The 27,852-nt window shown below is 50.5% G+C and overlaps 1 protein-coding gene across 1 annotated transcript; it reads right to left on the bottom strand.

The window, feature by feature from the left end:
• Nucleotides 1–203: 203 nt before the first annotated feature.
• On the bottom strand, nucleotides 204–13,880 carry CLEC20A (C-type lectin domain containing 20A). Its single transcript, XM_060016646.1, is given in 8 exon segments — nucleotides 204–707; nucleotides 2,562–2,647; nucleotides 3,558–3,756; nucleotides 6,803–7,455; nucleotides 9,881–10,246; nucleotides 11,896–11,961; nucleotides 13,494–13,601; nucleotides 13,604–13,880. Coding segments are annotated over 8 exon segments (1,836 nt in total). The 3' UTR covers nucleotides 204–626.
• Nucleotides 13,881–27,852: the final 13,972 nt, after the last annotated feature.

A 27,852-nucleotide genomic window follows, 5' to 3' on the forward strand; every position in this document is an offset into this window, starting at 1 on the left:
TCTGGGTGATTAGGACACTTGGAGAAAAACCAGAAACAAAATGTATGCAGGAACATTATTCTGAAGGTATATTTTAACATTATGAACAATGCGTCTTAGAATTTCCCAATTTACAGGTAAAAGTATTTAGCTGTAGGACAAAGAGCTAGCATTAACACATACTGTATTGTAATAACACCCTTAGAGAGCTCCTCATTCTGGAGAGTTGGAAATCTCTTTACTAGCTTGTGACTGGTGAAGAAAATGTCCTCCACTTTATTGAAAGTATGGCCCCACTCAGCTCTCCAGACCAGTACTATCCTCTCTTAATTCCCCAATAGATTAATGTGGTTTGTTTCAGGATTTTTGTTGTCTAGTTGGGGTTTTTTGTTCTTGTTTGCTTGTAATTCTCGAGGTTATTTCCAAATACCCCCATCTTCTGCTTTCCTTCATTCTTTAAAACCCCAGGATGCAGGTCCCATAAGTAGTTTTCTTACAGGCTAAGTATAGGTCTGAAATTCCACCAGTTAGCCTCTTCACATATCTAGTGACTTCTACTTCTGTTTTACTATGAATTAAAAAACTAAAATTCACTCAAAATCCAGAGAAAATTGTGTGAGGAGACTCCAGGTCACAGTAGACGTGTGCTATTTTTTGTTTACTTCAAAGCCAACCCATTTCAATCTGAATTGCTCATGACCTAATGTAAGCTTTAAGACTTCTTGGATCTGAAACATCAAAAAGAGAGAAACTGTTGTTGATGCTATCTTGTAACCTCCTAGTCATCTTAGCCCTTAACTGTCCACCCTTTATGTCCAGCCATACCCTTTATTTTTCTTAGCCTCCCTGCAGCTACCTGCCTTTTGTCGTTAGCACCTTCACCAATAGGAAAGTACAGAAATCAAGTTTGTTAGGTCACCACCACCACCCCCAGCATACAAAAAATGTTTAATGACAAAGGAGACTAAAACAAATGACAATCAGGGATTCTCAGTCTTGACTGTTCATCAAAATCACTTGGGATCTTGAAAAAATCAGAGTAGAGATGCCCCTTTAGACCCACCATTGAACAATTAAATAGTATCTCTCTAAGGATTGGGCCAGGCTTTTTTTTTTTTTTTTTTTTTTTAACCTTCCCCACAGGATTCTAAGTTCAGATAGGGTTAACAACCACTAGTCCATATCTCTCTCTGAGCACTGTGTGAGTGTCTGTTACAATGTTTTCTCTGTTCCCATCCATGGAACTGGGATAAGTTGGCTATAGGTGTTTTGTTTGCCTCCTATTTCAAATTTTATCAGTAAATGCTACTAAAGCTGATAATATACTCTACCTTGTCCCCACCAATTCCATCCTTTATATCTGTGAGGTAGAAATCCTCTCCATTAATATGAGATAGCTATATTCCAACAAAAGTGACCAGAAGCTGGAACTCCCCATCTTGACCCCAATTTTCCTATTATTGGTTTTAATTTAAAATAAAAGGTAGATGGTTTCTGGTTTGGTAACCCACCCCTGCCAAAAAAAAAACGGTTCTTGACTTTTGTAGACTTAATACTCAGCACTGCAGTCTTATTACTTGAACTTTTACTAAAAAATTTATCAGATGCCAAATTGCATCATTTGCACCTGCTCTTCAACAGCAAAATGCACCGAAAGCTCTCCAGTTCCCTCCCCGCTACCTGGCAGGCATTTGTGCATGCATGCGGACGGGCGCGCGCGCGCACACACACACACACACACACACACACACACACACACACACACACACACACACCTGTTCTTCCTAGAGACTTCAGTTTGTGAGATTTTAGAATGAATTGCCTGGGTGCTATTTCTTTGGCCTATGAGTAAATTGCAATAAGCTACCAGATTAACGCCAATCAGTTTCCTTGTCTGTAAAATTATGGTTTTGGCTAGATGGGCTATGAGGAACTCTCTAGCTCTGACATCTTATGATTATAATCTGATATCACTGAAAAATGTGCCTTTAGGTCATATTCAAAAATCAGCTTGAGGCTTTTGTCACAATATTTAGGAATAATTCTTCCTCTTCACAATCTCTCATCTCACAATACTTTAAAAAAAACAAGAGGGAAAAAAAAAAAACAAGAGGGAACAAATGTATATTCAGAATAATAATAAGATAATAATAATAGCTAATATATATTGAGCACTTCCAATGTGCCAATTTGCTAAGCACTTTTTATGGAATATTTCATTTTGTCATAATACCAGCGATATGAGTTAGGTACTGTTGTTCCTAATTCATGAGGAAACTGAGGCTCAGAAAGATTAAGTTACTTGCTCAAGGTCACACAACTAATAAGCTCAAAGCCAAGACCCAAACTTAGGTCCTTCTGACTATGCTGTATTGATTTTTTTAAGAGCTCAGGAAAAATGGAGAGAGTAAGAAAAGATCTGAGCACATAAACCAACCTGTCACCATGAGCCAGGATGGTGACAATGGGAACAGATGAGCTAATTTTCCAAAGCTTTTTCTCTTCCTGTATTGGCTTGACAGTATCGCTTTGCATTGTCAAGTCACCTGACTGATCAAAATTAGAGGACAGAGAAGTCTCACCTCACTCAAGAATTGGTCTTTCATGTCTTCTGGGTGCATCAGAACTGGGATAAGAAAATCTGCTTTCAGGATTCCAAAGAGTTGCCCTGAAAAAGGAAGTACTACCTGGCTCAGAGGAGATTATCTCGTAGCCATTTGAAAACTTCAAGTTCTTGGCAGTCGGGAGTATCCCCTGGACACCATAGATGCTACATGGTGATTTAGGATTTCAAAAAGAAAGAAGAAACTGCTGGACAGAAAAATGCTCAGCCACAACCAGCTAGTGGCTGACAGGAAAGAGTCTCATGAGTGGAGTAACCACTGCTCTCCTCCCATATCCTGGCCACCCTCAGGCAATTATTTTCTCCTCAGTATTTTCCTTCTTCCTTTTCTTTTGTTTTCTTTTTTTTTTTTTTTTGGCATGCCACGCAGCTTGCAGGATCTTAGTTCCCCAACCAGGGATCGATCCCTGGACTGCCAGGGAATTCTTGCTTCTTCCTTTTAATAAATCTGTTGAGTAAATGTCCCACACCATGCTGGAAATATTCACCTCTCCCCTGGACCCACATTTGTAAAGGCCAACTGTACCACAGAAAACTCGTAAGTTCTCTGAGACTATAAACAGGCTCAGCCTTTGGCCATGAACGCTGTAATCACAGGAACTACAGCCTCATAATAGGACTACTCTATATCTGTACAGCATTTTATAGTTTATAAAGTACCTTTGCATAATTATCTCATTGGGTACTTGAAACAACCCTGTGATGTAGGCAGGGTCGTTTTTACTACGTCCCTTTTGCATATGAGAAAGAGGAGATTCTGAAGGAAGGAAACATGCCCCCGGAGCTTTCACAATCGCCAGGGAGCTAACCAACTCTAGGATCCTCATCCTTGTTCCCTTCCCATTTCAGGCTGTCTTTCACAAAAAGGTCTTGAGCACCCTATGCTAAGGAGTGGCTGTCCAGATTTAACTGCCTGGTTGTTAAGAGTGGGAACTTGGTAACCAGAAGCAGTTACCTGGTTTTGGTGCTAGAGTGTTTTCTTTAGAATCTGGGTGATTAGATGAGCTCAAATGTTGGGCCTGAGTGGCAATAGCTGCATCTGTTATATCAGTGCCACTCCTTTCACTGGTCACAGCTACAAGAGGGGAAAATAAAGGAGTTATTGCAAATACAGCCAGAAGCAAGGTGGTCTGAGATTGGTGACTGCCCCTGAGCTAGAAGACAGGCATGGGCAGCCACCATCCTGCAGAAACCATCCGGGGTGGGACGCTCAGTCCCTGCCAATCCTTCACTTACCTCCATAGGCTCATGTACCCGGTAGCTACAGCATCATCTCTCATAAAGTGTCTCTGATACCAGGATTTGTGGGGCTTAGCAATATTATAAGATATCTCCTCAGGAGTAAGTGTTTATTTTCAGCAGTTCCTACCCCAAGAGGCCCAGTGCCCTTATGTAGTCTGCTAGCTACACAGGGCCCCCACCATGGCACCCAGGAACCCCCAACCTCTCCATCAAGGGGTAGCACCTCAAACTCAAAGTACGTATTCCAAAACCAAGCTCAGCCTCCCCCAGCAGCCTTCTCACCCCCTTTATGGTGCCCGTCTACTGAGGCTCTCCAGCTGCTCCCTTACTCCCTCTCACTTGCTGTCACGTTCAGTCACCAAAGTCCTGTCAGTGCCTTGCAGATGTCTTTTTTTTTTTTAATATGGAATATTTGAACCATATTGTTCTTGTGGTATATTACTGTAAAATATTTAAGCAGAAGTATCCCCTCCCCTGACCCAGGGACAACCACTATTAACAGTTTGCTATAGAATATCTTTCACACACTTGAATTTTTTAATTTGAATGCGTAGAGATCTACCTTATTCTCTTTAAAGGCTGCATAGTATTTCACTGAATGTACCGTAACTTATTTAATCAATCTGCTTTCAATGGACATTAGATTGCCTCCAGTTTTTCACTGTAATAAACAATGCTGCAACAAACAACCTGTGTGTGGAGGACACGTATATATGTGTATGTGCACCTTGTACTATTATTTCCTTAATAAATTTCCAAGGGCAGAATTTCTGTATGAAAGAGTATGCACATTTCGGAACTAACAGGCATTGCAAGAATGGTAGCACAAGTTTACTGTGCTATCCAGTGTCTGACAGTGCTGATTTTCTCACATTCTTATCAGCATTATCACCCCAGATCTTTGCCAAACTGCTAAGTTAAAACAAAGAACTTTTTAATGCATCTTGCTTTTAATTTGCACTGCTATGATTCAATGAACAAAGCTGAGCATTTTTTAAAATGTGTTTGTATTTATATTTCTTCAATTAATGTCACTTGCAAACGATGTAAAATCAGTTCCCTCATGTCCCTCCTTGCTCCACTGCTCCAGATCTGGCCTCGGTTCCACTCTCCCGGACCGTGCAAGTCTTTCCCCACACATACACTTCCTGTGTCTTCTCTCCAAAATGCCCTCTTCTTACTCCACCCAAAGCATTGTACATTTCTTCAGTGAAATAAATAAGTTTGTAAAATGCAGAAGCACAGAAAGGGGGAAACACTCATATTCTTTTTGCCTGAATTTAACCATTGTTAACATTTTCACACATTTCTTTACAATCTTCTTTTCCCAAGTATAGGTTGATGTTTCCTTTCAACATTATTGTGACTGTGTTATATGTATAATGTTGAATCATGTTTTCCTTTAGCATCCTGATACAGGCATTGCCCCATGTCATTAAAACCACCTTGCTTCTATTGACTACAGAGCTGACCATTTTGCTCACTTGCTAAAAACCTCTGATGGCTGTGCTGACTGCAGGATCCAGTCCTTCAGAATTTGGCCTCAGTCTACCTCTTTCCCCTCATCACTTGCCGCTTCCTTCCCGAATATGTGACCGACACTCCAGTCACATCAGACTGCTTGTCTTTCCCAAACCACACATTTCCACATCTACCTATCTTTGCCCATGCTGTTCCCTCTGCCAGGAAGAACCTTCTAGCCTTTGCTGCCTGATGAAATCCTCCATTACCTTTTGTCCAATTACCACCACCTTTCCAGGCAGAATAAATGAGTCATTTTCTTGGCAAGCCTCTTGGTTCACCCTTCTGCGGCAGCACTAATTAAACTGTCCTGGTTGTCTCTATTAGCCCCTATTAGACTAAGCTCTTTTAAAGACAGGAAGCAGGTCCTGCTCATCTTGGTATCCACTGCCTTGTTCAAAACAGGTACTCAGGAAATGATTGTTGAATTAAATCATCTACCAGTGTGCAAAACACTATTCTAGGCCTGGGAAAGATATAAAGAGGCATAAAACAAAACAGCCCCTGCCCTGTGAGATTTCACAACCTTAATAATTCATAATTGTGATCATTCATAATCATTTGTAATTAATAAAATGAGACTGAGGCCAACCTTGTCTATTGAATAAGGTAAGGACAGATGGGAGACTGAATTACTAAACATTTCACTACTGAATTGAGACTAGAATAGTAATAACTACCATTCATTGATGCCAGGCACTGAAAGATAACTCTTGACATTTGGTGTTTCTCTTCACTTTAAAAATGAGAAAAATGATGCAGGGGGCGTGGGTTCGTGCCCCGATCCGGGAGGATCCCACACGCCGCGGAGCGGCTGGGCCCGTGAGCCATGGCCGCTGAACCTGCGCGTCCGGAGCTTGTGCTCCGCAACGGGAGAGGCCACAACAGTGAGAGGCCCGCGCACCACTAAAAAAAAAAAAGAAAAAAAAAAATGAGAAAAATGAAGTTCGGAGAGGTTAGGAAGTTTGCCTAAGACCACACGGTAAGTAGAAGACCCAGCATTCCAACCCTTGACTGAAAGACTCCTCTAGCCAAAGATAGGTTTTTCTCCCCTAGATCGCCCCACCCTAAATTATTATGTAGGGGGAGGATGAGGGGGTGAACTGGCTCTAGGATCCCCCATGGAGTGATCTGGAATGCACCTGGGGCCGGGAGATGTGGCCCAGCACATACCCTCACCCCCTCAACCTCCCTGACTTGTGGCCGGGTAATGGAAACTAGGGCTTGGTCTCCCCAAAGGAAGACCCAGGCGCCAGGGCTGTGTCCCCAACCCCCAGCGACGCGAGTGGGCGGGCACCTGTCTCAGGCTCTGGCCGGCTGCCAGCGGTCTCGGGCGTGCGGCCTGGCTCGGAGCTACCGCGTCCTGGCGCGCCGTTGTTCTCTGAGGCCCAGCCGAGCTCCCTGAGCCGGAAGGCTCCGAGGTGCTCTCTTCCGTACCCAGAAGCTCGGCGCTGCGGGACCGGCTGGACGTGGCAGACCCGGGGGGCGCCGCCATCCCCGGCTGAGCCAAGGCCCCGCGGGTGGAGCCGGGCGAGGGGCCCGCTGCGCCCCCCGCGGCGTCCCGGGCCCGCCCTGGGTCACGGGGTCCTCCGGGGGCGCGGGGTCAGGAGCAGGGCTCGAGGCGGAGGCCAGAGGGGTCTCGGTCACTTCCTGGGGGACAGAGGGGCTCCCCAGGAGCGCGGAGCTCGAGGCTGGGGTCGGCGCGGAGGCCGGGGGCACGGGGCCGAAGGACGTATTCTGGGCGGTGACCGGCGGGGTCGAGGGCCCACCGTCGCGGACAGGGCCGTACCCAGGGATCTCGAGGTGGGTCGGAGGGCTCGGCGCCTCCGTCCCTTGGGTCTCTGGCGCCTCAGGGCCCGCGGAGGAGAAGGCCCGGGGGGCGCGGGGGCGGGGGCCGAGCTCGGCGGGCTCCGGGCTGACTAGCTGCGGGAGCCGCGCCGCCTCAGCCGGACCCTGCGCGGGGCCGGCGCTGGCCCCTACGCCAGAGAGAAGGCTTCCGTGGGGCCCGCTGCGCCGAGCGGCCGGGGAGGGGATGCGGGGTGAAGGGGGGGGACCGCGGTGCGCGGCGCGCGGTTTTTCCGCGCCCGGCCCTGCACACCCATCGCAGACAGGGCGAAGCAAGGAGGGCCTTCTGACCCCGCCAGGTGCGGCCTGGGCCAGGTGAGACCTCGATGGGAAGCAGAAGACAGGCTCTTCCCCCTCTTCTCAACCTAATCTGTTGCCTCCAGGGGGAGGGCTGCGTTCCTTAGCAGCTCACAGGGACCCCACCCCTGCAGGGCCCCGGCCTCCCCGCTCAGCGCTACACACCCCGACCCCCTCCACTCCCTCTGCAAGTTAACTTCGAAATCACCTCCTCCAGGAAATCCTCGTTTAATTATAGGAGCGGGGACAATCCCCTTCTCTGTGTCCCCACCATGCCTGTGACTACACAAGCAACACTGCCTGTCAGGAGCCCTCTTCCCAGTTGGCTGTCAGCTCCTTCAGAACAGGCCCTGCCTTTTCCTTGTGTCCCAGGAATGAATAAAGCTCTGTGCAACTATGAGCAAGCCCCCTAACTTCTCTGTGTCCTCAAAAAGGCAGTAATACCATTGTCAGATGTAGGAATCTATAAAGATGCCAGGAGAACAGTGATTTCTGCCCTCAGTTATCCTAGTTTGCTTCAGACCTCATGGGAAGCAAAAGGAGGCAATAGCTGTGAAGATGTTTCAGGAATTTAAAGATGCTGAAGGAACACTGTCACTGTCATTCCCAGCCATGTCCCCACAACTCATCTCTCATCTTCTCTCCTCCCAGAAAAGCCCCAAATTGAAAGGGATTTGGCCCTCTATTGCGCTTCCCTCTCTGGATGCTGAACCTCAGAGGCCTCTCTGATGATTTTTCCTCAGAAGTACTGCTCAGCTGGGCAGTGAGGGCGTCTTCCCGTCTGTCTCCCAGGCCAGGCCCTCATCACCTCACCTGAGAGACTGCACAACCTCTCTTGGGTCCCCTGGCCCGGGAGCTGCAAGTCCAATGGTCCAGTTCAAGGAAGAAGGTTGATGGTGACCGAGTCCTCCTCCTCCAAACCCCAGCTGGCCCAGCAGAGGGGGGGACCCAGGGAAATCCCTCTCCATAAGTGGCCCATGGTCGCCACCCCGTTGGTTCACCTCTTTCCTGGCCCCTCCCTGGCCCTTTGGGGAGGATCCCATGGGACCCACCCTGTGCTGCTGCATCCAGGCTACCCTCTCCACTTCCTAGGCCCTGGAGACCCCAGAATCCAGCCAAGAACAGGCTCAAAGCACCCACAGAGAGCAGAAAACAGGGGAGGGTACTTGGCCTGGGCGTTGTCCCCATGGTCACTTCTGAGGAGGGTATGAAGGAGAGCTGAGGGAGGGCTGCTGACTCCCGGTGTCCAATGGTGGGGTCTGCAAGAAAACACCACCGGTGAGTGTGAGGGCAGGGCTGATGAGGGGGGACACAGCACCCCCAGGTCTGCCACAGCCGACACGCCTGTGAGAGATCCCACCAGACACTGATGACCAGCCTCCCATCACAGGAGCCAAACTCAGGAGGGCCCCTGTCACAGGACAGGTATGTTCACAATCTTTATTCCTCACAACAAGGGAGGAACCATTGTTCCTATTTTACAGATAAGGATCATGATTCTCATCAAATCCAGAATACAAAAAGAAAACAGCCAAGAATAGGCAAATCCACAGAGACAGAAAGTAGATGAGTGGTTGCCAGGGCTGAGGGTGTGAGAGAATGGGGGGTCACTGCTAAAGGGTAAAGAGTCTCTTATTGGGGGTGATACAAATGTCTTAAAATTAGATAGTAGTGATGATTGTACCACCTGGGTATGTACTAAATCTCACTATACTGGCCACCTCAAAAGAGTGAATTTTAAAGGTACATGAATTATATCTCAATAAGGCTGATACAAACAAGGAGGAAAGAAGGAAGGGAGGAAAGAGAAGAGAAACGGAAATGACAAGGCAGGATGAAGTCTGTTGCTGAGGAGACGTTTCACACACAAGATCCAGAATAACCAGGTGGGCCTCTGGTTCCCATGTGACTGTGGTGACAACAACAGTGTCAGTAGCTAGTATCTTTTGGGTGCTTACTCTGTGCCAGGGTCTTTACTAGGTCCCTTATATTTATTCTCATTCATTCTTCAAAGCCATTTTGTGAGGTGCGTCATCAATACCATTTTGTTTTTTCCACATGAGGGAAATGAGGCTCAGAGATGCCGCTCATCTTATTTCTAGCAAGTGATAAAGTCTGATTCCAAAGCCCACACTTTTAACCTCTTTATTGCGCAATAAGTAATTGCTGTTGCTACTTGCTAATGCCCTGAGGCTAGATGGAATTAGCCATTAAATTAAATTAAAACCTGTTCCAGAATAACTTTGCTCCCCTCAGAATCTATAAATACTTCCTTAGGTGTATCCTCACCACCTCCGGCTGCCAAGAAAACTCGTTTCCCATCCCAGCCTAGCCTTGGTGGGTCAAGGGGCAGCGGGGACGACTGTCACGCACCATGGAAGCAGATGAAGGGTTTCAGGGAAAACCAGGCCACTGCAGAAATTCTGGCGGAGAAGCTCCAGTAGCTGCGGAGACCCGCACATAGTCCTGCCCCAAACTCAGGCACCTGCAGCCAGGTCGGGACGCTGGCACCCACGTCACTGGAGCATCTCAGAGACCCAGAGGCCGCACTGAAGTAGAGGCCAATCCAGGCCTCAGTCTAACTCGTGATGGATTTCAAGGCCTCCTTGTCTGTCTCCTCAGTCACTGTCTGCAGGTCAGCCAGGTCTGTGCGGTGTCTGCGGCAGTACCTCACAGCTGCCAGCCACTTCCTTTCTTGGTCACATTGCTTGAAGTTCAGATTGCCAATCTGAACCTCAGCTGCGGGCAAAGAATGTAGAGACCACAGGCTTGAGGTCCAGGATCTCTGCCTGCTCAGCCCTCATCGCCCCCAGGACAGAGCCCTGGTTTGGGCCCTGCCCTTGTTCCCCATCCTCAGGAGTTAGGTTTGATCAAACCCACGAGTCTATAGGCAGACTAAATACCAGACTGGGAGAGTGAATGAGCTATCATAGCAGCAGCTGGGGGAAAGACCATTCATTAGGAAAGGCAGGGGTTAAGAACTCTCCTCTTGGCTGTATGGCCTTACAAGTCAAGTCTAAGCCTCAATTTCTCCATCTGTACAACAGGGATAATAATAGTACCTAAATGTATTTCGTTTAAAGGATTAAATGAAACCACGTATACAAATATTAAACACTCAATTAAATGGTAGGGTTAAACTTTGCAGGGAGGTGATGAGGGAGATGGGACGATCCTGGTCTGGAATCAGCCTCATTTGTGGTTTCCAGGGCCTGTGCCTGCCGCATGGGCTCTCAGGAGGCTCCCGGCTGAGGCAGGATAGAGGGAGTGTGTGATAGTCTCAGGCTCACACCATCAGGAGAGCCAGGGACGAGAGGTGAGCCTGGCGAGGGGCACACCTGCTGGTCAGTGGCCCTGACTTCTGGTGGAGCTCAGACCAAGACTCAGCCTCTCACAGCCTCTACCTCCAGCCCCCGCCTGCCCTGCCCCTGGTCAGGCCTGTCTCATCTGCCCACACAAGCATCTGTGATTCTAAACAAGGGAAGTTTGGAAAGGAGGTGCTTTGGCACCACCTGAGGGATTGATTCCAGAGACCCCTTAAAGGAAACGCCTGTGTTTGCAAAATTGGGAATCACATCCTCAAATAGGGCCTCCCAACCTCTCTGACACATGCCTGCTCACCAAAGCCCCGTCAAGATTTGCCTATTTCCCTCATGTTCCCTATCTAAATTGGTCTTTTAAAGCTACCCTTTTTCAAGCACCTAGTCCTCGCCAGCCCTGAGCTTTGCATGTCGCACACGTCATCTTTTAAAATCCTCACAATAATCCTGAGACGCAGATGTTATTAACCTCATTTACGGAGGAGAAAAGGGAGACTCGGGGAGGTGATGACTTGCCCAAACTCATGCCTTATTAAGTGGCAAGACGAGATTCAAATGCGGGTCCGCCCTCCCCGGAAGCCTGTGCTATCTTCACTCCACAGCGCCATGTTCCACAACGAGCAGAAAACCAACTTTACAAAGCAGGCTGAGGAGTGAATTTCCTTTGAAGTGTCTCTAACCAGACACCAAGCAACGCTTTGTAAAATATCAGGGCAGTACTATCCCCCTCACCAGGTGGATGGGCCTGGACTGCGGAGAAATGCTACCCTTGCCCCCCACCCCCAAGCCGCTAAGGGTAGGGGCACCAGAAGACTGGGATGCAGCCTGGACTGGTTGGAGACCTTCCCCCCACCCCCCGAACCCGCTCCTCTCCTCCCCTCCCCTCCCCACCCCACCGCCCCCGGGGCCAGCTGAATAACAAAAGCATTGAGCCTCTGCTTGTGTGTCAGCCTGGGGGCCCCCCCGCAAAGCCAGGGGATCCCTGGGCCAGGCAGGGGTGGGGGAAGCCAGCTGGTCCAGGTGGACAAGTGCAAGGGAAGGTGGAGCCCTGGAGCCCTGGGTGTGTACCTGGCTTTGGAGAGGTGGTCAGGCTGAGAGCCGGTTCCAGGAGGGTGTGGGGCTCCAGGGCAGGATCTGTGAAACGGGCCACATGTTATGGGGCGGGAGTGCGGCTGCCCAGCGTGCTCTGTGGGCACCAGGGACCGCCAAGTTGAAGCCAGGAGAAACGTAGCTCCAGGGTAGAGAGGCTCCTTTGTTCCTATCTACGTGTAGTCCATAAATAGATATATCTATTGAGCACCCGCTGTGTGACAGACACTATCGTAGGCCCTGGAAAAATAGCAGGTATAAGACAAGCAAGATCTTTGTTCTTGAAGAGAATATGAGAAGGAGCCAGCCTTGCAAAGAGGTAGGAAGGAATACCCCGGGCAGAGCTAAGGTGGGAAGGGGCCACGTGTGTTTGAGGAGTGGAAAGCAGCCAGTATGGCCAGGGAGAGAAATAGGAGATGAGGCCAAAGGTCTCAAGCAGGGCTGGGTTGGCTACAAAAAGGAAGTGATTCTAAGTGCTAAGGGAACCTACTGAATGTGTTTAAGCAAACTGGTCTGATTTACATTTTTAAGAGTTCACTCTGTACAGAACAGACGGGAGTGGGCCGGGCAGACGCCACGGAGGGCTGTGCTGGTGTGTGGACCTGCAGAGCTGGAGAGAAGTGGATGCAGTTAGGACGCGTCTGGGTGGAGTCCAAAGACTCCAGGGGGAGTAGGGAGAGCCCCGCACGCGCAGCCCTTCCTTCAAGGGGGCTCCCATCCCCACCCCGGCACACTCACCACTCCTGGAAAAATTTCTTTTCTGGCTTGGGCATTGCCAGATCAAACCTAGGCTACCCTGGGCTACATTTCAAGGCCCCGTGACAGGCATGGTGTGCAGAGAATTGGGGACACGTCGGGGTGGTCCCCCATACCCCTATTTGAGGAGTTGGGGTGTGCCTGAGAGAAAAGCAGAAATTGGCACTTTTTATCAGGAACGTGCTGTCTATAACCATCCCCCGTGTGATCTCAGCACCTTTAAGACAAGGGTCAGTGGCATGGGCTGCCTGGGCAGAGAGGAGCCAGCCAGGGGGCAAGGATGGGGGGCTGTTCCCCAACAGCCGGCACCAGGTGCATTGAGTAAATGGTTTTTCTGCAGAGGGGCACCCACATACCTCCCCAAAGCAGGGGTTCTCCCAGAGAGTGGCTGTTCCACATTCCCCCAGTCCCGCGAGACAAAGCCACCCTGCGCTTTAACGAGGAGAGAGACCTTGGACTCTGCTCTGCTCAGACGCAAATGGATCCCCAACCTGACTTTCCCATTTTCCTCCCTTTCTTTTTCCTCTTTCCCCAGATCCTTAATTGGCAGGAGGAGGGGACATAGTGGAACATTTCAGATTTTACTTTTTGACTACCCTGATTTACACCCGCTTCTCTGATGGAGCGTTTGGAATGAGGGACAGAAGAGATAGAAACTAAGGCGGCAGAGAAGGATGTAGCAAAAAAGCGTTAAGCTGATAGTTATCCTCTGAAAGGCTTGAGCCAGACCCAGGCTCGCTCACTCTCTCTCTCTCTCATTTACTCTTGAGAAGCAAAACCCTAGGAGGAAGACCAGGCCCAGAATATGACTCTGAACACACCGTAGTAGCAGATGAAGGGCTTCTGAGCAGTGCACGAGGCGGCCCCCAGGCTGGGGAAAATGGCTATTGAATACAGAGTGGCACAGAGACCCTCCTCGAAGACGGCGGCGAGCTCCACACTGGCACGCTGAAGGTGGAGCCGCTGGACCATCTCAGGCCCCCAAGGCGCACGTGGAAGAAGAGGCTGATCCAGGCCGCGGTGCTGCTGGTAAGGGAATAGAGGGTCTTGATGTTGCTCCCGTCGCTCATGCTCTGCAGGTCGGCCAGGTCTGTGCGATGCTGCCGGCAGCACTCCAGGGCCTCAGACCAGCTCAGCTCCTCTTCCACCCTCCAGAAGGTCTTGCTCTCACTGGTCAGCTGCAGGGCTGTGGCGGGAGAGATTGTCATCGTGTGGCTGCCCTTACCCTACTCCCAAATCCCAGGTGTTCAACCGCACCACAGGCAGCCTCCCCAGCCTCCCCTAACCCACTCCACCCCTCACCTCCCGCCCTCCACTTGCACAGCTCCACAGCTCTGCTTCCAGGCTTCTGCACAAGCTGCTCTCTTGGCCTGAAAGACTGGCCATCCTCACCTGCGCCCTCGATCCCCCATTCTCCCATTTCTCATCTCCCCCTTCCCTCTGCCCCATCCTGGGCAGGCTCCCTTCCTATGAGCCACAATGTACCTTTGTTAATGCTTAGCAACAGTAGAAAGTGTTTACTGAGCACTCACCAGGTGCGATTAGCTCACTGAATCCTTTCCAACAACTAACTCCCTAGGATAGACATCACCATGACTGTTTTACAAATTAAAAAACCAAGTCACTGAGAGTTAAGTGACTTAGCCAAGGCCACTCAGTGGAAAGGGGTAGAACCAGGGCCCAGGGACCGTGGGCAAGGCCCTTAGACAGAGCATGGTTTTGCCCTGATGCAGGTGTCACAGGCTCATAACTGCGGCTGCACATTAGAATCACCTGGGGAACTTTTCCAATACACCAATGCCCAAGACGCCCAACGGCAAGGATCTGAATCTCTTGCTGGGACTAGCATTAGAATTTGTTTAAAGTCCCTGGGGAAAAGGACCTTTTCCACCACCAGGTCCAGGCAGCTTGGGCGCAAAGAACCAGCCTTATTCATCATTATATTCCCAGTGCCCAGCACATCAGAGGGGCTGGGTGTATTGAAAATGAATGAATGAGTGAACGAATGAGCATAGACTTCTCCCGGGAACCGACCCGAACCCCAGGAACTCAATGTTCACTTCCTTCCTTCCTTAATCCATCCACAAAAATGAGGGCTGGTTAAGGACTGCTCTGCTCAGGGTCTTGGGGTGGGAGAGGGGGGCGTCCAGCCTCAAGCCAGAGCCCTAGGAGAGCAAAATAAGACTGAAAAACCGGGCACACAGAGGGGCAAGTATGTGCACAATGGGGGAGGACACGGGAAAGGCCTGATGAGGTGCCTGCCGAAAGAATGATGTTCCTCACACCCACCAGAGGCCAAGAAGATGCTGCCTGTCGCTGAGAGAAGTTGGAGGATCCCTGGGCAGGAGAAAAGGAATAGAAAGAAATTACTTTCTTGTGATATGTGATTCACTTTGATATTTGTTTATCCTATTCTGTTTATTTTTTAAAAATCACTGGCTGTGGTCCACTAAATTGACTTTAGGACATAATGGGTCCCAACCCACAGTGAAAAACCCTGCTGCCCCAGCTGATCTCCTGGCTTTAAACGCCTTGAGATGACAATTCCCAGACACAGCCTCCACCCTGGAGCTCAGTGTACGTGTCCGACTGTCGGTTTCTCACATGCACATGGGTTCACCCTGCCAATCGGCCCGTCCTAGTCGTCCCAGCTCATCACATGGCGCCCCTCACCCCAGCACCTCAAGCCCCACCCAGGAGTCACTGTTGGTGCCTCTCTGTCTCTATCTTGGCAGATCCCATTGCTTCTACAGCAAGTGTGCATCTTGGACCTTCTTGAACTTTCCACTTCTTTCCGTGCCCACTGCCACCCTGGGCCAAGTCACCATCCCCTCCCTGGGACTGACAGCACCAGCCCCAAAGGCGCTCTCTGCTTCTATCCTCCACTATCACAGTCCCCTCCCCACTCTGCGTGCAGAAGGACCTTTCTGACATGCTCCCCTTGTCACTGCCGCGGGCCACAGGGCGGGCTCCTTACCACAGTCCCCAAGCCCTGTGTGTCCTGGCCCTGCTGTCATAGGAAAAGCCTCCGCAGGCTCCCGCACGTGCTCATGCATACACCCTACTCATCCACAGGGCTCGACCCCGGGCCTCGGGACCTTTCTCTAGCTTTATTCTTCGAGGTTCCTTCATTTTAGCCCTTAGGCTCAGCCCAAATCTCCCCTCCTCAGAGAAACCTTCCCGCCCACTTGACCTAAAGAATCCCCGACATGCATCTCCCTGTGACTGTCCCTCGTCACCCTGATCATCTCCTTCATTGCTCTTGTCACATTCTGTGATGATCTTGTTTACTGTCTTCTTGCCGAACGTCTCTGACCCCCACTAGGATGTGGGCTCCGTAAGGTAGGGCACCATTCCCGACTGGCACCCATCAGCACTTAATGTGTTGGTTAGATGCGTCAGTGAAGAAATGAATGAGTGAAATTCTACATAAAACAGCCAACTCCAGGCTCTGACCCCTGGTGGTGGGGTGCGGGCAGGCGGGGGGCAGGGAAGGGGTGAGAGGAGGCAGGGCAGGGGCGGGGAGCCAGGCTGACATACAGAAACAGTCACTGCTTCCCACTTTGTCTCCCCTTCAACCCCAAAGTCTGGGCACCTCGGGGAGAGGCACCCTTCCCACAGGTCTGTGCCCTGGACGTGCGTGGAGCCTGGTGCCCTCCTGCCCAGGCGGTGGCAGAGGGACAGTGCAGAGGGACAGTCGCAGCCCCGAGGCCGGCATGGCTGCAACACAGGACAAGACAGCGGGTGGAAAGGCTCCCCTCCTCTAGAAGAGGCTGCGCCTGGCAATTAACAAGCAGACGGGGGGGGGGGGGGGGGGGGGGGGGGGGCAGCCGGGGCTGGTTACCGTGGGAGGGAAGGGAGGAGGGCCGCAGACCGACAGCAGGAGAGCTGAGACTCCTGAGCCCTCAAGGCCCAGAGGGACAAGGGGCCGAGGGGAAGGAGAGAAGAGGGAGGACCGAGGAGGGACAGGAGCTGGCAGGTGTGGGCCAGGCTTGCTGCGCTCTCCTCCCTGCCCACGCTCTCAACAACCACAGTGCCGGGGGGAGGCCAGCACGATCCCCATTTTACAGGCGAGAAAGCTGTGGCTCCAAGAAGGAAATGACTTGACTCAAAACTCTAGGGTAGGGCTTCCCTGGTGGCGCAGTGGTTGAGAGTCCGCCTGCCGATGCAGGGGACACGGGTTCGTGCCCCGGTCCGGGAAGATCCCACATGCCGCGGAGCGGCTGGGCCCGTGAGCCATGGCCGCTGAGCCTGCGCGTCCGGAGCCTGTGCTCCGCAACGGGAGAGGCCGCAGCGGTGAGAGGCCCGCATACCGCAAAAAAAAAAAAAAAAACCCTCCAGGGTAGGAAGTAGCAGGGCAACAATTCAAGTTCAGATCTCTGCAAAGCATGAGGTGGAGGGGGTGATGGGCCCCCAACTAGTCCTGCTTCAGTGAGGCCAGAAGCCACCCATCCCAGGCTAGGCTCTGGCTCCCCAAGTAAGTACAGACCAGAGGCCACGGCGCTTTCTCTGGGGGACCAAGAACATCTCTCTCTCTCTCTCTCTCTCACTCTTCCTTCCTTCCTCCCAGCACCCTGTTTATGCCCATAACTCCATTCCCCTAAGAGCTAAGCTGTTGGAAACCAAAGGCTGGAAGCCTCTTTTTTTCTGCCCTCCACCCCTTCATACCCTTCCTGAAGGGAAGGGCAAAGGGAAAGAGGAAAAAATGCTTCATGCCTCAACAATAATGTCCTGCACAATATTCTCTTGTGCAGTGATGGCCTCAGATGACTTCTTCCCAGTGGCAGAACCCGTGTGTGCCAGGGCCACTCTCTGGGGATGGAAGAGAACCTGACAGTCCCATCCCGGAAAACACCACCCCTGCCAGGCCCCTCTCCCCCAGCCATTCACCCAGGTGTCCTCAGTCTCTTGACATAAGGGCCCTGCTAGGCTTCCCTCTGGGAGCAGAGAGAACTACTGGGGAAGCACAGTGAGTGTGGAGCGAGGCACAGTATCCTCGCACCCTCACCTCCCCCAGAGCTGCTCCTGGCACTCTGGGTTGAAATTCCACGTGCATTTCTCTTTTCTCCCACTAGTCCGCGAGCCCCTTGAGAGCTGGGACTGCGCCATAGTCACAAAGCACTCACTCCATAAGTACAGCAAAAGCTCTCAGTGAGGAGGAGGTGCGATGGTTTGTATGAGGAGGGATTGCTATTATTCTTCTCTTTGGAGTCCCACTCCTACCTTAGACTCTGTCTGGTCTATGGAGATCTGGCTTACACGAATGAATGAGGGGCCTTACACTGGACATGGAGGGCCCGTGATGAGGGGAGAGGGCACAGCCTTGCTGCCCGGGACACCAGTTTCGCCCAAGTTGTGTGAGGAAACCCAGGCTGGATAAAGGGAAGAGAGAGAAGGAAGCAGCTGGCTTCATGAGCAACCCAGGAACAAACACTTGGTTTGCGTGAGCCACAGGAGGCAAAGGGGTTCGTGGAAACTCCCTGTAGCATCTCTTCCCATCCCCCAGATTAGGAATGCTTTTCCACCTGCACACAGTACACCCTTAGGTACATACGTGTCTACAACTTAAACTTTCCCACAATCTCCCAGGATAACTAGATCTGTATCCTCGGAGTGGAAGCTACATTTCCCACACTTGCCGTATTACTCGGACACGCTCTCAGCACCCCTGAGAGCAGACAGGTTTTCTTCCGCAAAGTGAGCTGCTAACGACTTTCTGGGCTCTTTGTTAGAGATGTGCATTGTGGATGCGATGTCCAGCCGAGCACAACTCGAGAGGTTTTTCTCTAAGCCTTGATGCCTGTGAGATAATAGAAAAAATATATATTGGTCTCTGCCCCCAGTACCTGGCACAGAGCTCCTAAAACCCTTGTAGTTTCCTGAGTGACAGGAGTGTCTTTTTTTTCTGATGAAGTGACTCAGGGTGGGCGCCTGGATTGGGGCCAGTCTCTAGAAAGACCAAGCTCTGTTGAGAAGCTTGGAGTTTTCAGCACCAGCCTCCTGTCCTTCAGAGTTAATGATTGCTCAGGCCTACGTAATGAAGCCTCCGCAGGGACTTCCCTGGTGGTCCAGTGGTTAAGACTCCATGCCTCCACTGCAGAGGGCATGGGTTCGATCCCTGGTCAGGGAACTAAGATCCCACACGCCACGTGGTGCAGACACAAAAAGAAGAAGAAGGAGAAGGAGAAGAAGAAGAAGAAGAAGTAGTCTGCACCAAAATTCCAAAAGCGTGAGGTTCAGAGAGCTTCTGGGTTGGTGAACACATGCAGACATGGGGAGAATGGTGCACTCAGAGAGGGCATGGAAGCTCCCTGCCCTTTCTTCATACCTCGCCCTGTGTCTCTGTCCCACCTGGGTATTCCTGGTAATCTGGTGAGTAAAATGTTTCTCTGAGTTCTGTGTGCCACTCTAGCAAATTAATTGAACCTGAGGAGGGGGTCGTGGGAGTCTCCAATCTATAGCTACTTGGTCAGAAGCACAGGTAACAACCTGGACTTGGGGCTGGCGTCTGAAGCGGGGGGCGGGTAGGGGGTGGAGAGCCTTGTAAGACCGAGCCCTTAACCTGTGGGATCTGACACTAGCTCCAGTAGTGTCAGAACTGAATTAAATTGTAGGACACCCAGCTGGTGTCACAGAGAATCGCTGCTTGTGGGTGAAAACCCCCATATGTCTGGTGTCAGAAGTGGTGGGTGTGGTATGACATGGTGTGAGAGCAAAGGAGAAACACAAGGGGAAAGGCTGGGGGGTGGTTTTCCTAAACAATTCCTTATCTGCGGAATGAGGGTAATAATAACTGTTTTACAATGCTATTATGAGGATTAAATGAAATCTTCTTTGTAGTGGCTTTGATACACTGCACAAATTCCAATGTGCAAGAAACATTGCATCATCTATTTGTCTCTAAGTCAACTTAAAAATTTTAAGGTGCATGCACAATACAGTGCACCTATTTTAAGTGTACAGTCTGATCGGTTTTGCAGAATGTACATACCAGTGGAACCACCACCACAGTCGAGTCATAGAACATTTCCAACACCCCAGGATATTCCCTGCTGCTCTTTGCAGCCATCCCTTCCCCACCCCAGCTTCAGACAGCCACTGATCTGCGTTCTGTCACTATAGATTTGTTTTCTAGCCTTTCATCTGAATGGAACTTCACTCAGTAAAACATCTGTAAGATTTACCCATCTTGTCCCATGTATCAGTAGTTAACTCCTTTTTATTGTCCAAGGGTCTTCCACTGTAGGAAAATACTACAAGTTGTTTATTCATTCTCCTGCTGGCAGATGTGGTGTTGTTTTCCAGTTTGAGGCCATTATGAATGAAGCTGCTGTGAATATTCATGAACAAGTCTTTGTGTGGACATATGTTCTTATTTCTTTTGGGTAAATGCCTAGGGGTTGGATTGCTGGGTCATATGGTAAGTGTATGCTTATAAGAAACCGCTAACTCTCTTCCAGGGGGGTTATATCATTTTCCACTCCCACCAACAATGCATGATAATTTTCTCAGCATGGACATGAACTGTTGAAGACAATTATGCCTCATGGGGCCATTCCTGCTTGAGGGAAAAGTTCTGTTACAGCTAGCTTCTCTAGATCCCCACACAGCTGGGGAAGCAGTGGAGCTCCTGGGGCAGGTCACTGGAGCCTTCCTCGGACGCTTCCTTGGGTCCCTTGGGGAGAGCCACCCAGGGTCCTTTGCTCTTGGGCACCCCTTAGGGGGCAGCACACCGTACTGGGCAGCCAGCCCTGCTTCCTTAATCCTGAAGAAACATTTTTCCTGGAACCTCATGGGGAACATGAACCCTTGGATTCTAAACTACAGCTGCTCAAATTTTTCATTTATTTTCCCCCCTCTGTTTAAGTGCTGTTTTAATAACTGATTTTTTTTTTAAATTATGCTTTATTCCTTTAAAAGTAAATGTGTTGGAGCCTGTGCTCCACAGCGGGAGAGGCCACAACAGTGAGAGGCCCACGTACCGCAAAAAAAAAAAAGTAAATGTGTTGGCCAGTAAGAATATGAAAAGATGTGTAATATCACTAATCATTAGGGAAATGCAAAACAAAACTACAAGGAATCACAGGTAGCCAATGGCTTCACACCTGCGCTACCCTGCCCTTCCACAGGGAAATCATGCCGTAGCCCCACACGTCCATGCACCTGTCTGGCATTAACCAAGCAGTGTGACAGGCTAGGGAGGCAGGAGACTGGAGAGGCTGGGGGCATGCTCTGAGCTGAGAACGAGCTCAGAAGGGGCCGAGATGGCAAGGGAATCTGAAAAACAGGGTGTTCCCTCCTGGCAGAGCAGGGCATCAGGAGGGTACGGACAAATACCCTCCCACTAGATGGGTGTCAGGAGACAAACACCACGAGTGAGCAGAGGAGGAGGGGTGACCTCTTGGCGGGGGCTGATTCATAACGCTGAGCAGAGAGAGAGAGAGAGAGAGAGAGCCCTCTTCCTAGAAGATTTTGCCCTGAAACCACCAGCCACAGCAAGTGGTGTGGGAGAGAGCTCTCCAACAAAGGACAAAGGGAAGAAGGAGGGATCTGGTGTCCAAAGAGCCAGGGGCGAGGGTCTGAGGCCAAGCCGGAGGTCAGTTACCATGAGATCAGGCCTCACGCGCCACGACTCAAGGAAGGAAACAGGCTGTGCCCCAGAAGATGAGGACATGGGTCAAGAAAGCAGCAGAGACAGGTAATATGATAGTTACTTTTACATGTCAGCTTGACGAGGTCACAGGGTACAGCTGACCCTTGAACGACGTGGGTGTTAGGGGTGCCGACCCCCGGACAGTCAGAACTTTGCATATTACTTTACAGTCAGCCTTGGTATCCACGGTTCCACATCTGGAGATTCAACCAACTGCGCATAGCGTAGGACTGCAGTATTTCTTCTGAAAAAATCCTCGTATAAGTGGACCTGTGCAATCCAAACCCGGGCACAAGGGTCAGCTGAATTTGGTTAAATATTATTATGGGTATATTTATGAGGGTGTTTTGGATGAGATTAACATTTGAATTGGCAGACTGAGTAAAGCAGATTGCCCTCCCTAATGTGGGTGAGCCCCATCCAATCTGCTGAAGGCCTGGGTAGAATAAAAGGCTGAGTAAGAAATAATCCTTTCTCTGTTTTACAGCTGGGACCTCAGTCTTCTGTACTCAGACAGAAACTTCCACCATGGGCTCTCCTGGGTCTCCAGCTACAGATGGGAGATTTTGGGGCTTTTTGGCCTCCATAATCATGTGAGCCACTTCCTTAAAATAAATCTCTTGATTGTTAGATAGATAGATAGGTAGGCAGATATTCTATCGATTCTGTTTCTCTGGAGAACCCTGTTTCTCTGGAGAACAAGTAACCAAGTGGAAGGCAGAAGAGAAGGCCTGTTGAGTGTCTGCAGGGCCTGGCAGGGAGCAGCAGGACAGAGGCCAGGTAAGTTTACTGAGTGGCGTCAGCAAAAGGAATCTCACTGACACCAGGTCGGTACTGCAAAGTCTCCTTTGTGTGGACTTTGGGGCTTCCATTTTTCCAATTCTCTGAGTGCTGGGAGCTGAGGGAGATCCACGTACAAAACCCAAGGCTTGTTACATTTATGGATATCCCATTATTTCCCAAGGCAGGAACCCACAGGACCTCTGAGAACGGGCATGTGTTACCTGCGGACACTGCGACGTGATGCAGTATCAGCCTGACACACTCACAGCTCGGAGGACACCTTCTTGCTCTACGTTGTTGGAGGATATGTAGATCTAAGTCCAGTCCCAGCTGCTGTGTAGAGTAACAAGGCCACGTAAAGGTGAACGTGGGCCAGATGGAGCAGATAGAGAAGGCTGATTTGGTATGTAATACACCTGCTGGGACAGGCTAGCAACTCTCTCTGCTGGAAGGAAGACCCATTTGATACACGGGAGACAGGTAAACACTCACCGTCCAGGGCTCAGCATGGAGGGGATGGTCCCACTGATATGGGGGGAGCGTGTCATCTTCAGAGACCCAGGCAGGCACTGGCGATGGGAAAGTTTGGCATGTGGTAGGTAGCATTCCCCCTCACCCCCCACCCCCGCCTCCTGCACTGGGTTTAGAGAAAAAATTGTCTAACGTGAAGGGTACTGGGAAGCTCACAAGGCCAGGTTAACATGGCAGAAAGCCAGCTCTGAGAACTGGGTCGTGCACCTCCTCTGGGCTCTCGGCACCCTGAGCCTACTTACCATATTGTAAGCGCGATTCTAATGATGCCGTGTCAGCCCATCAATGATGAGTCCCTAGGGCCAGGGCCACGCCAGGTGTCTTTGTGCTCCTGGTGCCTAGCAGAGTGCTTGGCACACAGTCAGGCTCAGTAAACGTGTGTTGAACCAGCAGGGGATTCGCTGTGGAGTCCCCTGCATAGTGACCCAGAGCTCCTGGCTAAGACCCAGCCTGGCCCTGAGCCTGGATAAGGGTGACCTGCCAATGAGTGGTGGCGTGGAGAGCCAGGCCGGCCCTGGGATCCACGACTCTCTGCATGGCTTGTTATTGTCACAGGTTTTATTCTGTCACGAGAACGGGGTTGCTTTGTTTGGATCAAGAATTAGAAATACGTCAACGCTTATGTTTAGAAGGCTCGGCAAGCGACTGTGGTCTGCTTCTGTGTTCGGCTCCACCCACGTTGTCTTTCCCAGACAGTGATTTTTCACACGAGTTTTGCCACCCAGAGGAGCGGTGTCACTTACGCCTCCTTCCTCAACTTCAAGTGGAGCCCAGGGCCCAGAGGGTTCTTCTCAAAGTGTTAGTCTGTCACGTGGCCCAGGGACACCCCAGAGCCATGTGGACAGGAGCAGGGGGTGGAGCGGGGAGCTGCCAGTGGCCCCGAGGAACAAGGTGGGGGTGGAGCCCGGGTGGACTTGTGGATTCAGTCTCCTGAGCAGGGGAACAGGCCTGCTGGAGAAAGTGCTCCCTGCAGAACCAACATACAGGGCGACGAGCCGGCAAGCTCTTGTGAGGTAAAGGCCGTCATCCGAGGTGATGTATCTGCACCCAAAAAAAAAAAAAAAAAAATGTATCTGCACGATGTTTGGCTACAAAAAACAAGCCAAGTGAAATCACTTGTTGTAAAAAATGATGAGGGGCTTGATAGTAAGGCATCAGATCTGCTTTTATCATGGCCACTAGTTAAAATGACCAACCCTGAGAACCCACGAGATGTCACCAAATAGAAGTCCCCAACATTTCCGTAGGCCATGTGCTTGTGGGTCACCAGGCAGGAGTTACTGCTGCACGTGTGTGACTTTCCAAAGACCTACAATTAGCGGGAACACGGGGCCATCTCCATTCACCGGTCACGTTCTTAGTTGCAAAAGGAATCCACATCGGCTGGTTTAATTGTTGGGAGGGCTGGAGAAAGAGGCTGAACTCCCAGCTTCTAGGACAGTATTCAGCCCCTCATCAGAGAACTGGCTGTTTCAGAGCCGGTGATTCGCTCTACCTGCACCAGTAAACGGGATGCCTCAGCGGAATTTCCCCACGGTGAGACTGGGAGCTAAACGAAAACCAGTGTTACATGCAGACTGTCCACGTGGATCTGGATATATGGGGTGTTTTTCAGTTCTGTTAAACCTAAACTAAATCAGAACAGCCAAATATTTTGGCATGAAATGCAAGAGGTATGTGGAATCCATTGAATTCAAGATCCAGAAAAACAAGCAACCCATTTGTACGCATTCTATACATGCTTTTTGCCAACAGAGGAAAAAATGCACAGCCCTGTTTAGAGCACAGACATGTAACAAGAACGAAGACACAAACCTCTAGAAACGGCCTAATTCTTAGTCTTTAAATGCACCGCGGTCATCCAATCTGGTGGCCTTTGCCAAGAGCTACTCTCATCCTGTCTCCACCACGGCTCTCAGAATCTGTGTCTGGCTCCTCTGTTTGGAGACTAGTTTAAACAGCCTTCTCCAGCTCACTGAACTCTCCCAATGGAGCTCTACAAGCTTCCTTGCTTTTATCACCACTCACAGCTCCAGGGCAGAGATGCTTTCCCCAGCCCAGGCCCTGGAACGCCTGCTGAGGGCAGAAGATTCACACAGTCTGGGCCATTCTTCACCTAGACTCAGCTCTGAGATGCTAATGATCCCAGGGGCAGAATGGCCAAGAGAAGGAAGTTAATCAGATATGAAAAAGGCACCAGCCAGGCTGACCCCACAGGAAGCCCTCCAGTGACCAGTATCCCCAGGTTCTGGAAAACGTTGGTCCAGCCTGGATTGTTGTCCATGTCTGGCAGCGGGGGCCAGCTGTAGGCATCCCCAGGCAGGGGTCACGTTCAGGGGCTTCGTGGGACTAGACACAAAGGTTCCTCTAAGGAGGTTATGGACTTTCAGCCAAGAGGACGGTGGTGGGGCCACCTCCCAGTGAAGGGGCTGACAAAGGTCAGACACCTTGGTCAGGCCCTAGTGCTTCTTGGAGGGCTCAGAGCAGCAAGAGAAGCTTCAGACCAGACCCACATTCTGATGCCTGCAGGAGGGGAGCGAGGTGTGCAGGGCCTTCTGCAGAATGGGACTGGAATAGATTGGAACTGTTGTGTTGCAAAGCCCTGGACCAACAGGATCATTATCCCAATCTCTGTCTCAACGTCCCACCCACTGGCCATTCAGGTGACAAACAGGTAGATCCCTAACCTGAACTCTGCCAGTTCACATTTGTCAGGAGATTTCATCTCAGCTCGAGAACCTGGTGTAATTTTCCCTTTCAGACCTTGTTGGCTACCTCCCTTTTGCACCAAAACCAGAACCCCAAACCAAGCTTTCTTACGAGAGGACTTGATAAAGTGAAATAGGAGAGATGAGATGCTTTAGGAAGGTGTGGCAGAGATTGGTTGCCCGCTCCTTAAACCTATTTCCTCTTATTCTTGGGAGACACGTGGCCACACATCCCAGCCTCCTTTCTGGTTAGGTGTGGCCTTGTTAGTCTGTAGCCAAAGAAATGTGAGTGGGAGGGATGCAGGCTGCTCCCAGGACTAACCTATGGAATCCTCCCATCTGTGATCGTCCATGGACACCATGCAAATCATAGCCCCCCAACAAGGGCAATCCAAAGAGGCTATTGCACCAGTTTGATTGCTTCAGTGATAAATGGGAATTTGGAGGTGTCAGAGGTGGAGAGGAGGCTACAGACTGGGATAGCAAGTGTAGAGAGCCTTGGATCAGGGAAGCCAAAAGAGGCAGGAGTATAACTGCCATCATCCTCTACTTGGGCTGCATCCAAAGACGGTAAAGGGACACCAGCCAAGTAAGGAGGCCCCAGGAGCTACGTTTGGCAGGACAGGGGATCCTCTGATGGTTGGTGGCTCTTTATTTCTCACAGCAGGCGGCACTGTAACAGTCGGCTGTGGGAACAGTAGCAGGTTCCCCTGGGTCCTGGGAGGCCCTGGCAAATGCGTCCCTGTCGTAGAGAACACACAGGAGAAAAAACCCTGTGATCCTCAAAGCCTTTGCTCTGACTTTTAACTTATCGTAATCTGTATTGCAGTAGCTGGAGATTTACCATTCATTGTTCAGAATATTACGTTTTGTTCCTGAAATAGAGGCACTAGAAGTTCACATGATAGAAATTCCATAGAAACAATATAATGGGACTTGATTCTAGCCAAGATCTAATACACTGTTTATAGGAATGATCAGAGATTACGTAGGAACCAATGTGTCAATGAGAAAAGATGTCTGAACCCTGCACAGTGTAGAAGTAAAGTGTCTATAAATCAGTTACGTGGGACAATGCAGTAACCAATCATATAAAAGTCCCGTGAGAGGTGCCCTGGGGCTAAGAACCGGCCAGCGGGCCCCTGGGCGGCAGCGCTAGACACCGCAGTGTGTGGCAGGGTGTTCAGGGGCCAATCATCGAGGTCACGTGTGGCAAGCTGTGTCGTGCAAGGTTGACTGGAGACCACGGCCGTCAGGACTCTGGGCACCTTTGAGAATCAAAGGGCTTTAGAACACTGGGTCCCCTGTAGTCAAATGGGCCCCTCAGCACAGATGACGTTCTCTTCACCTTCTCTGGGCCTAGATGTGAGTCTAGGCTGAGCCCGGGCTTCATTTTAAGCCAGACCCTGGAACTTTGTACCTCTGGAATCACAAGGGGCCAAACACAGAGGCCTAAGGCCATTTTTAATCCTCCTTCCCTGGACTCCACCCCACACACAACATTGTCTTCATGAAACTGAAAAATCAGGACCCCTATAAAGAAAAGGAAATCAAAAAAAAAAAAAGAAAAGGAAATCCAAATGCCATCAACTTGGGGAAAAGAGACACATGACTGCTTCTTTCTCTATGTTGGGAATCTCCCCTTTCACCAAACTCCATTGGAACATCAGAGGGCTCTACGGTCCTTGCCCTGGACCAGTGGATTTTGCCCTGAAGCGGGGTTAGGAAAAGCCTATCTGATATTCTCCAGGTAAGAATGGCCTACGGGGCTTCCCTGGTGGCACAGTGGTTGAGAGTCCGCCTGCCAATGTAGGGGACACGGGTTCGTGCCCCGGTGCGGGAGGATCCCACATGCCACAGAGCGGCTGGGGCCGTGAGCCATGGCCGCTGAGCCTGCGCGTCCGGAGCCTGTGCTCCGCAGCGGGGGGAGGCCACAACAGTGAGAGGCCCGCGTACCACAAAAAAAAAAGAATGGCCTACCGCCTGCATATAACAAAGTCATACCACAGCCACTTCCACATCACAGTGCTGTTTCCACCTAGGGCCTCACGCAGTTGCAAAATCTTAGTGAAGAAAGTAACAGACTCATTTATTTAGGTTCATTAAACATATTCCCAGCCCTTCCAGAACATACTGATGACAACAATGATGTATTTGAGGACACGAATAGCAAGTACTATACGAAGGCACAAGCCTGGAGCTGTGGGTCTGTAGTTAAATTTCTGTCCAAATGATGATGATGATGATGATGTGTGTGTGTGTGTGTATAATTTTCTACTTTACAAAGCAGTTTTCACAATGAGACCTTGATTCCTTTCACACCCAATTTCCTGCTATATGGGCCAGTGGGCTCATGTGACATGCGTGGCCAAGAGGAGACTCATTTAACAACTGCTCAGCCAAGCAAAGGACACTTTGCTGCGGGCCCAGGAGGAGTTCAGCCCCAAACAAAGACGAGAAGGTGCCCATTTTCGCAGAGCTGGTAAATGTTGAGAAGGAGACCAT

This window comes from Delphinus delphis, chromosome 1, assembly GCF_949987515.2.
Source record: "Delphinus delphis chromosome 1, mDelDel1.2, whole genome shotgun sequence".
In the NCBI taxonomy this organism is placed as follows: domain Eukaryota; kingdom Metazoa; phylum Chordata; class Mammalia; order Artiodactyla; family Delphinidae; genus Delphinus; species Delphinus delphis.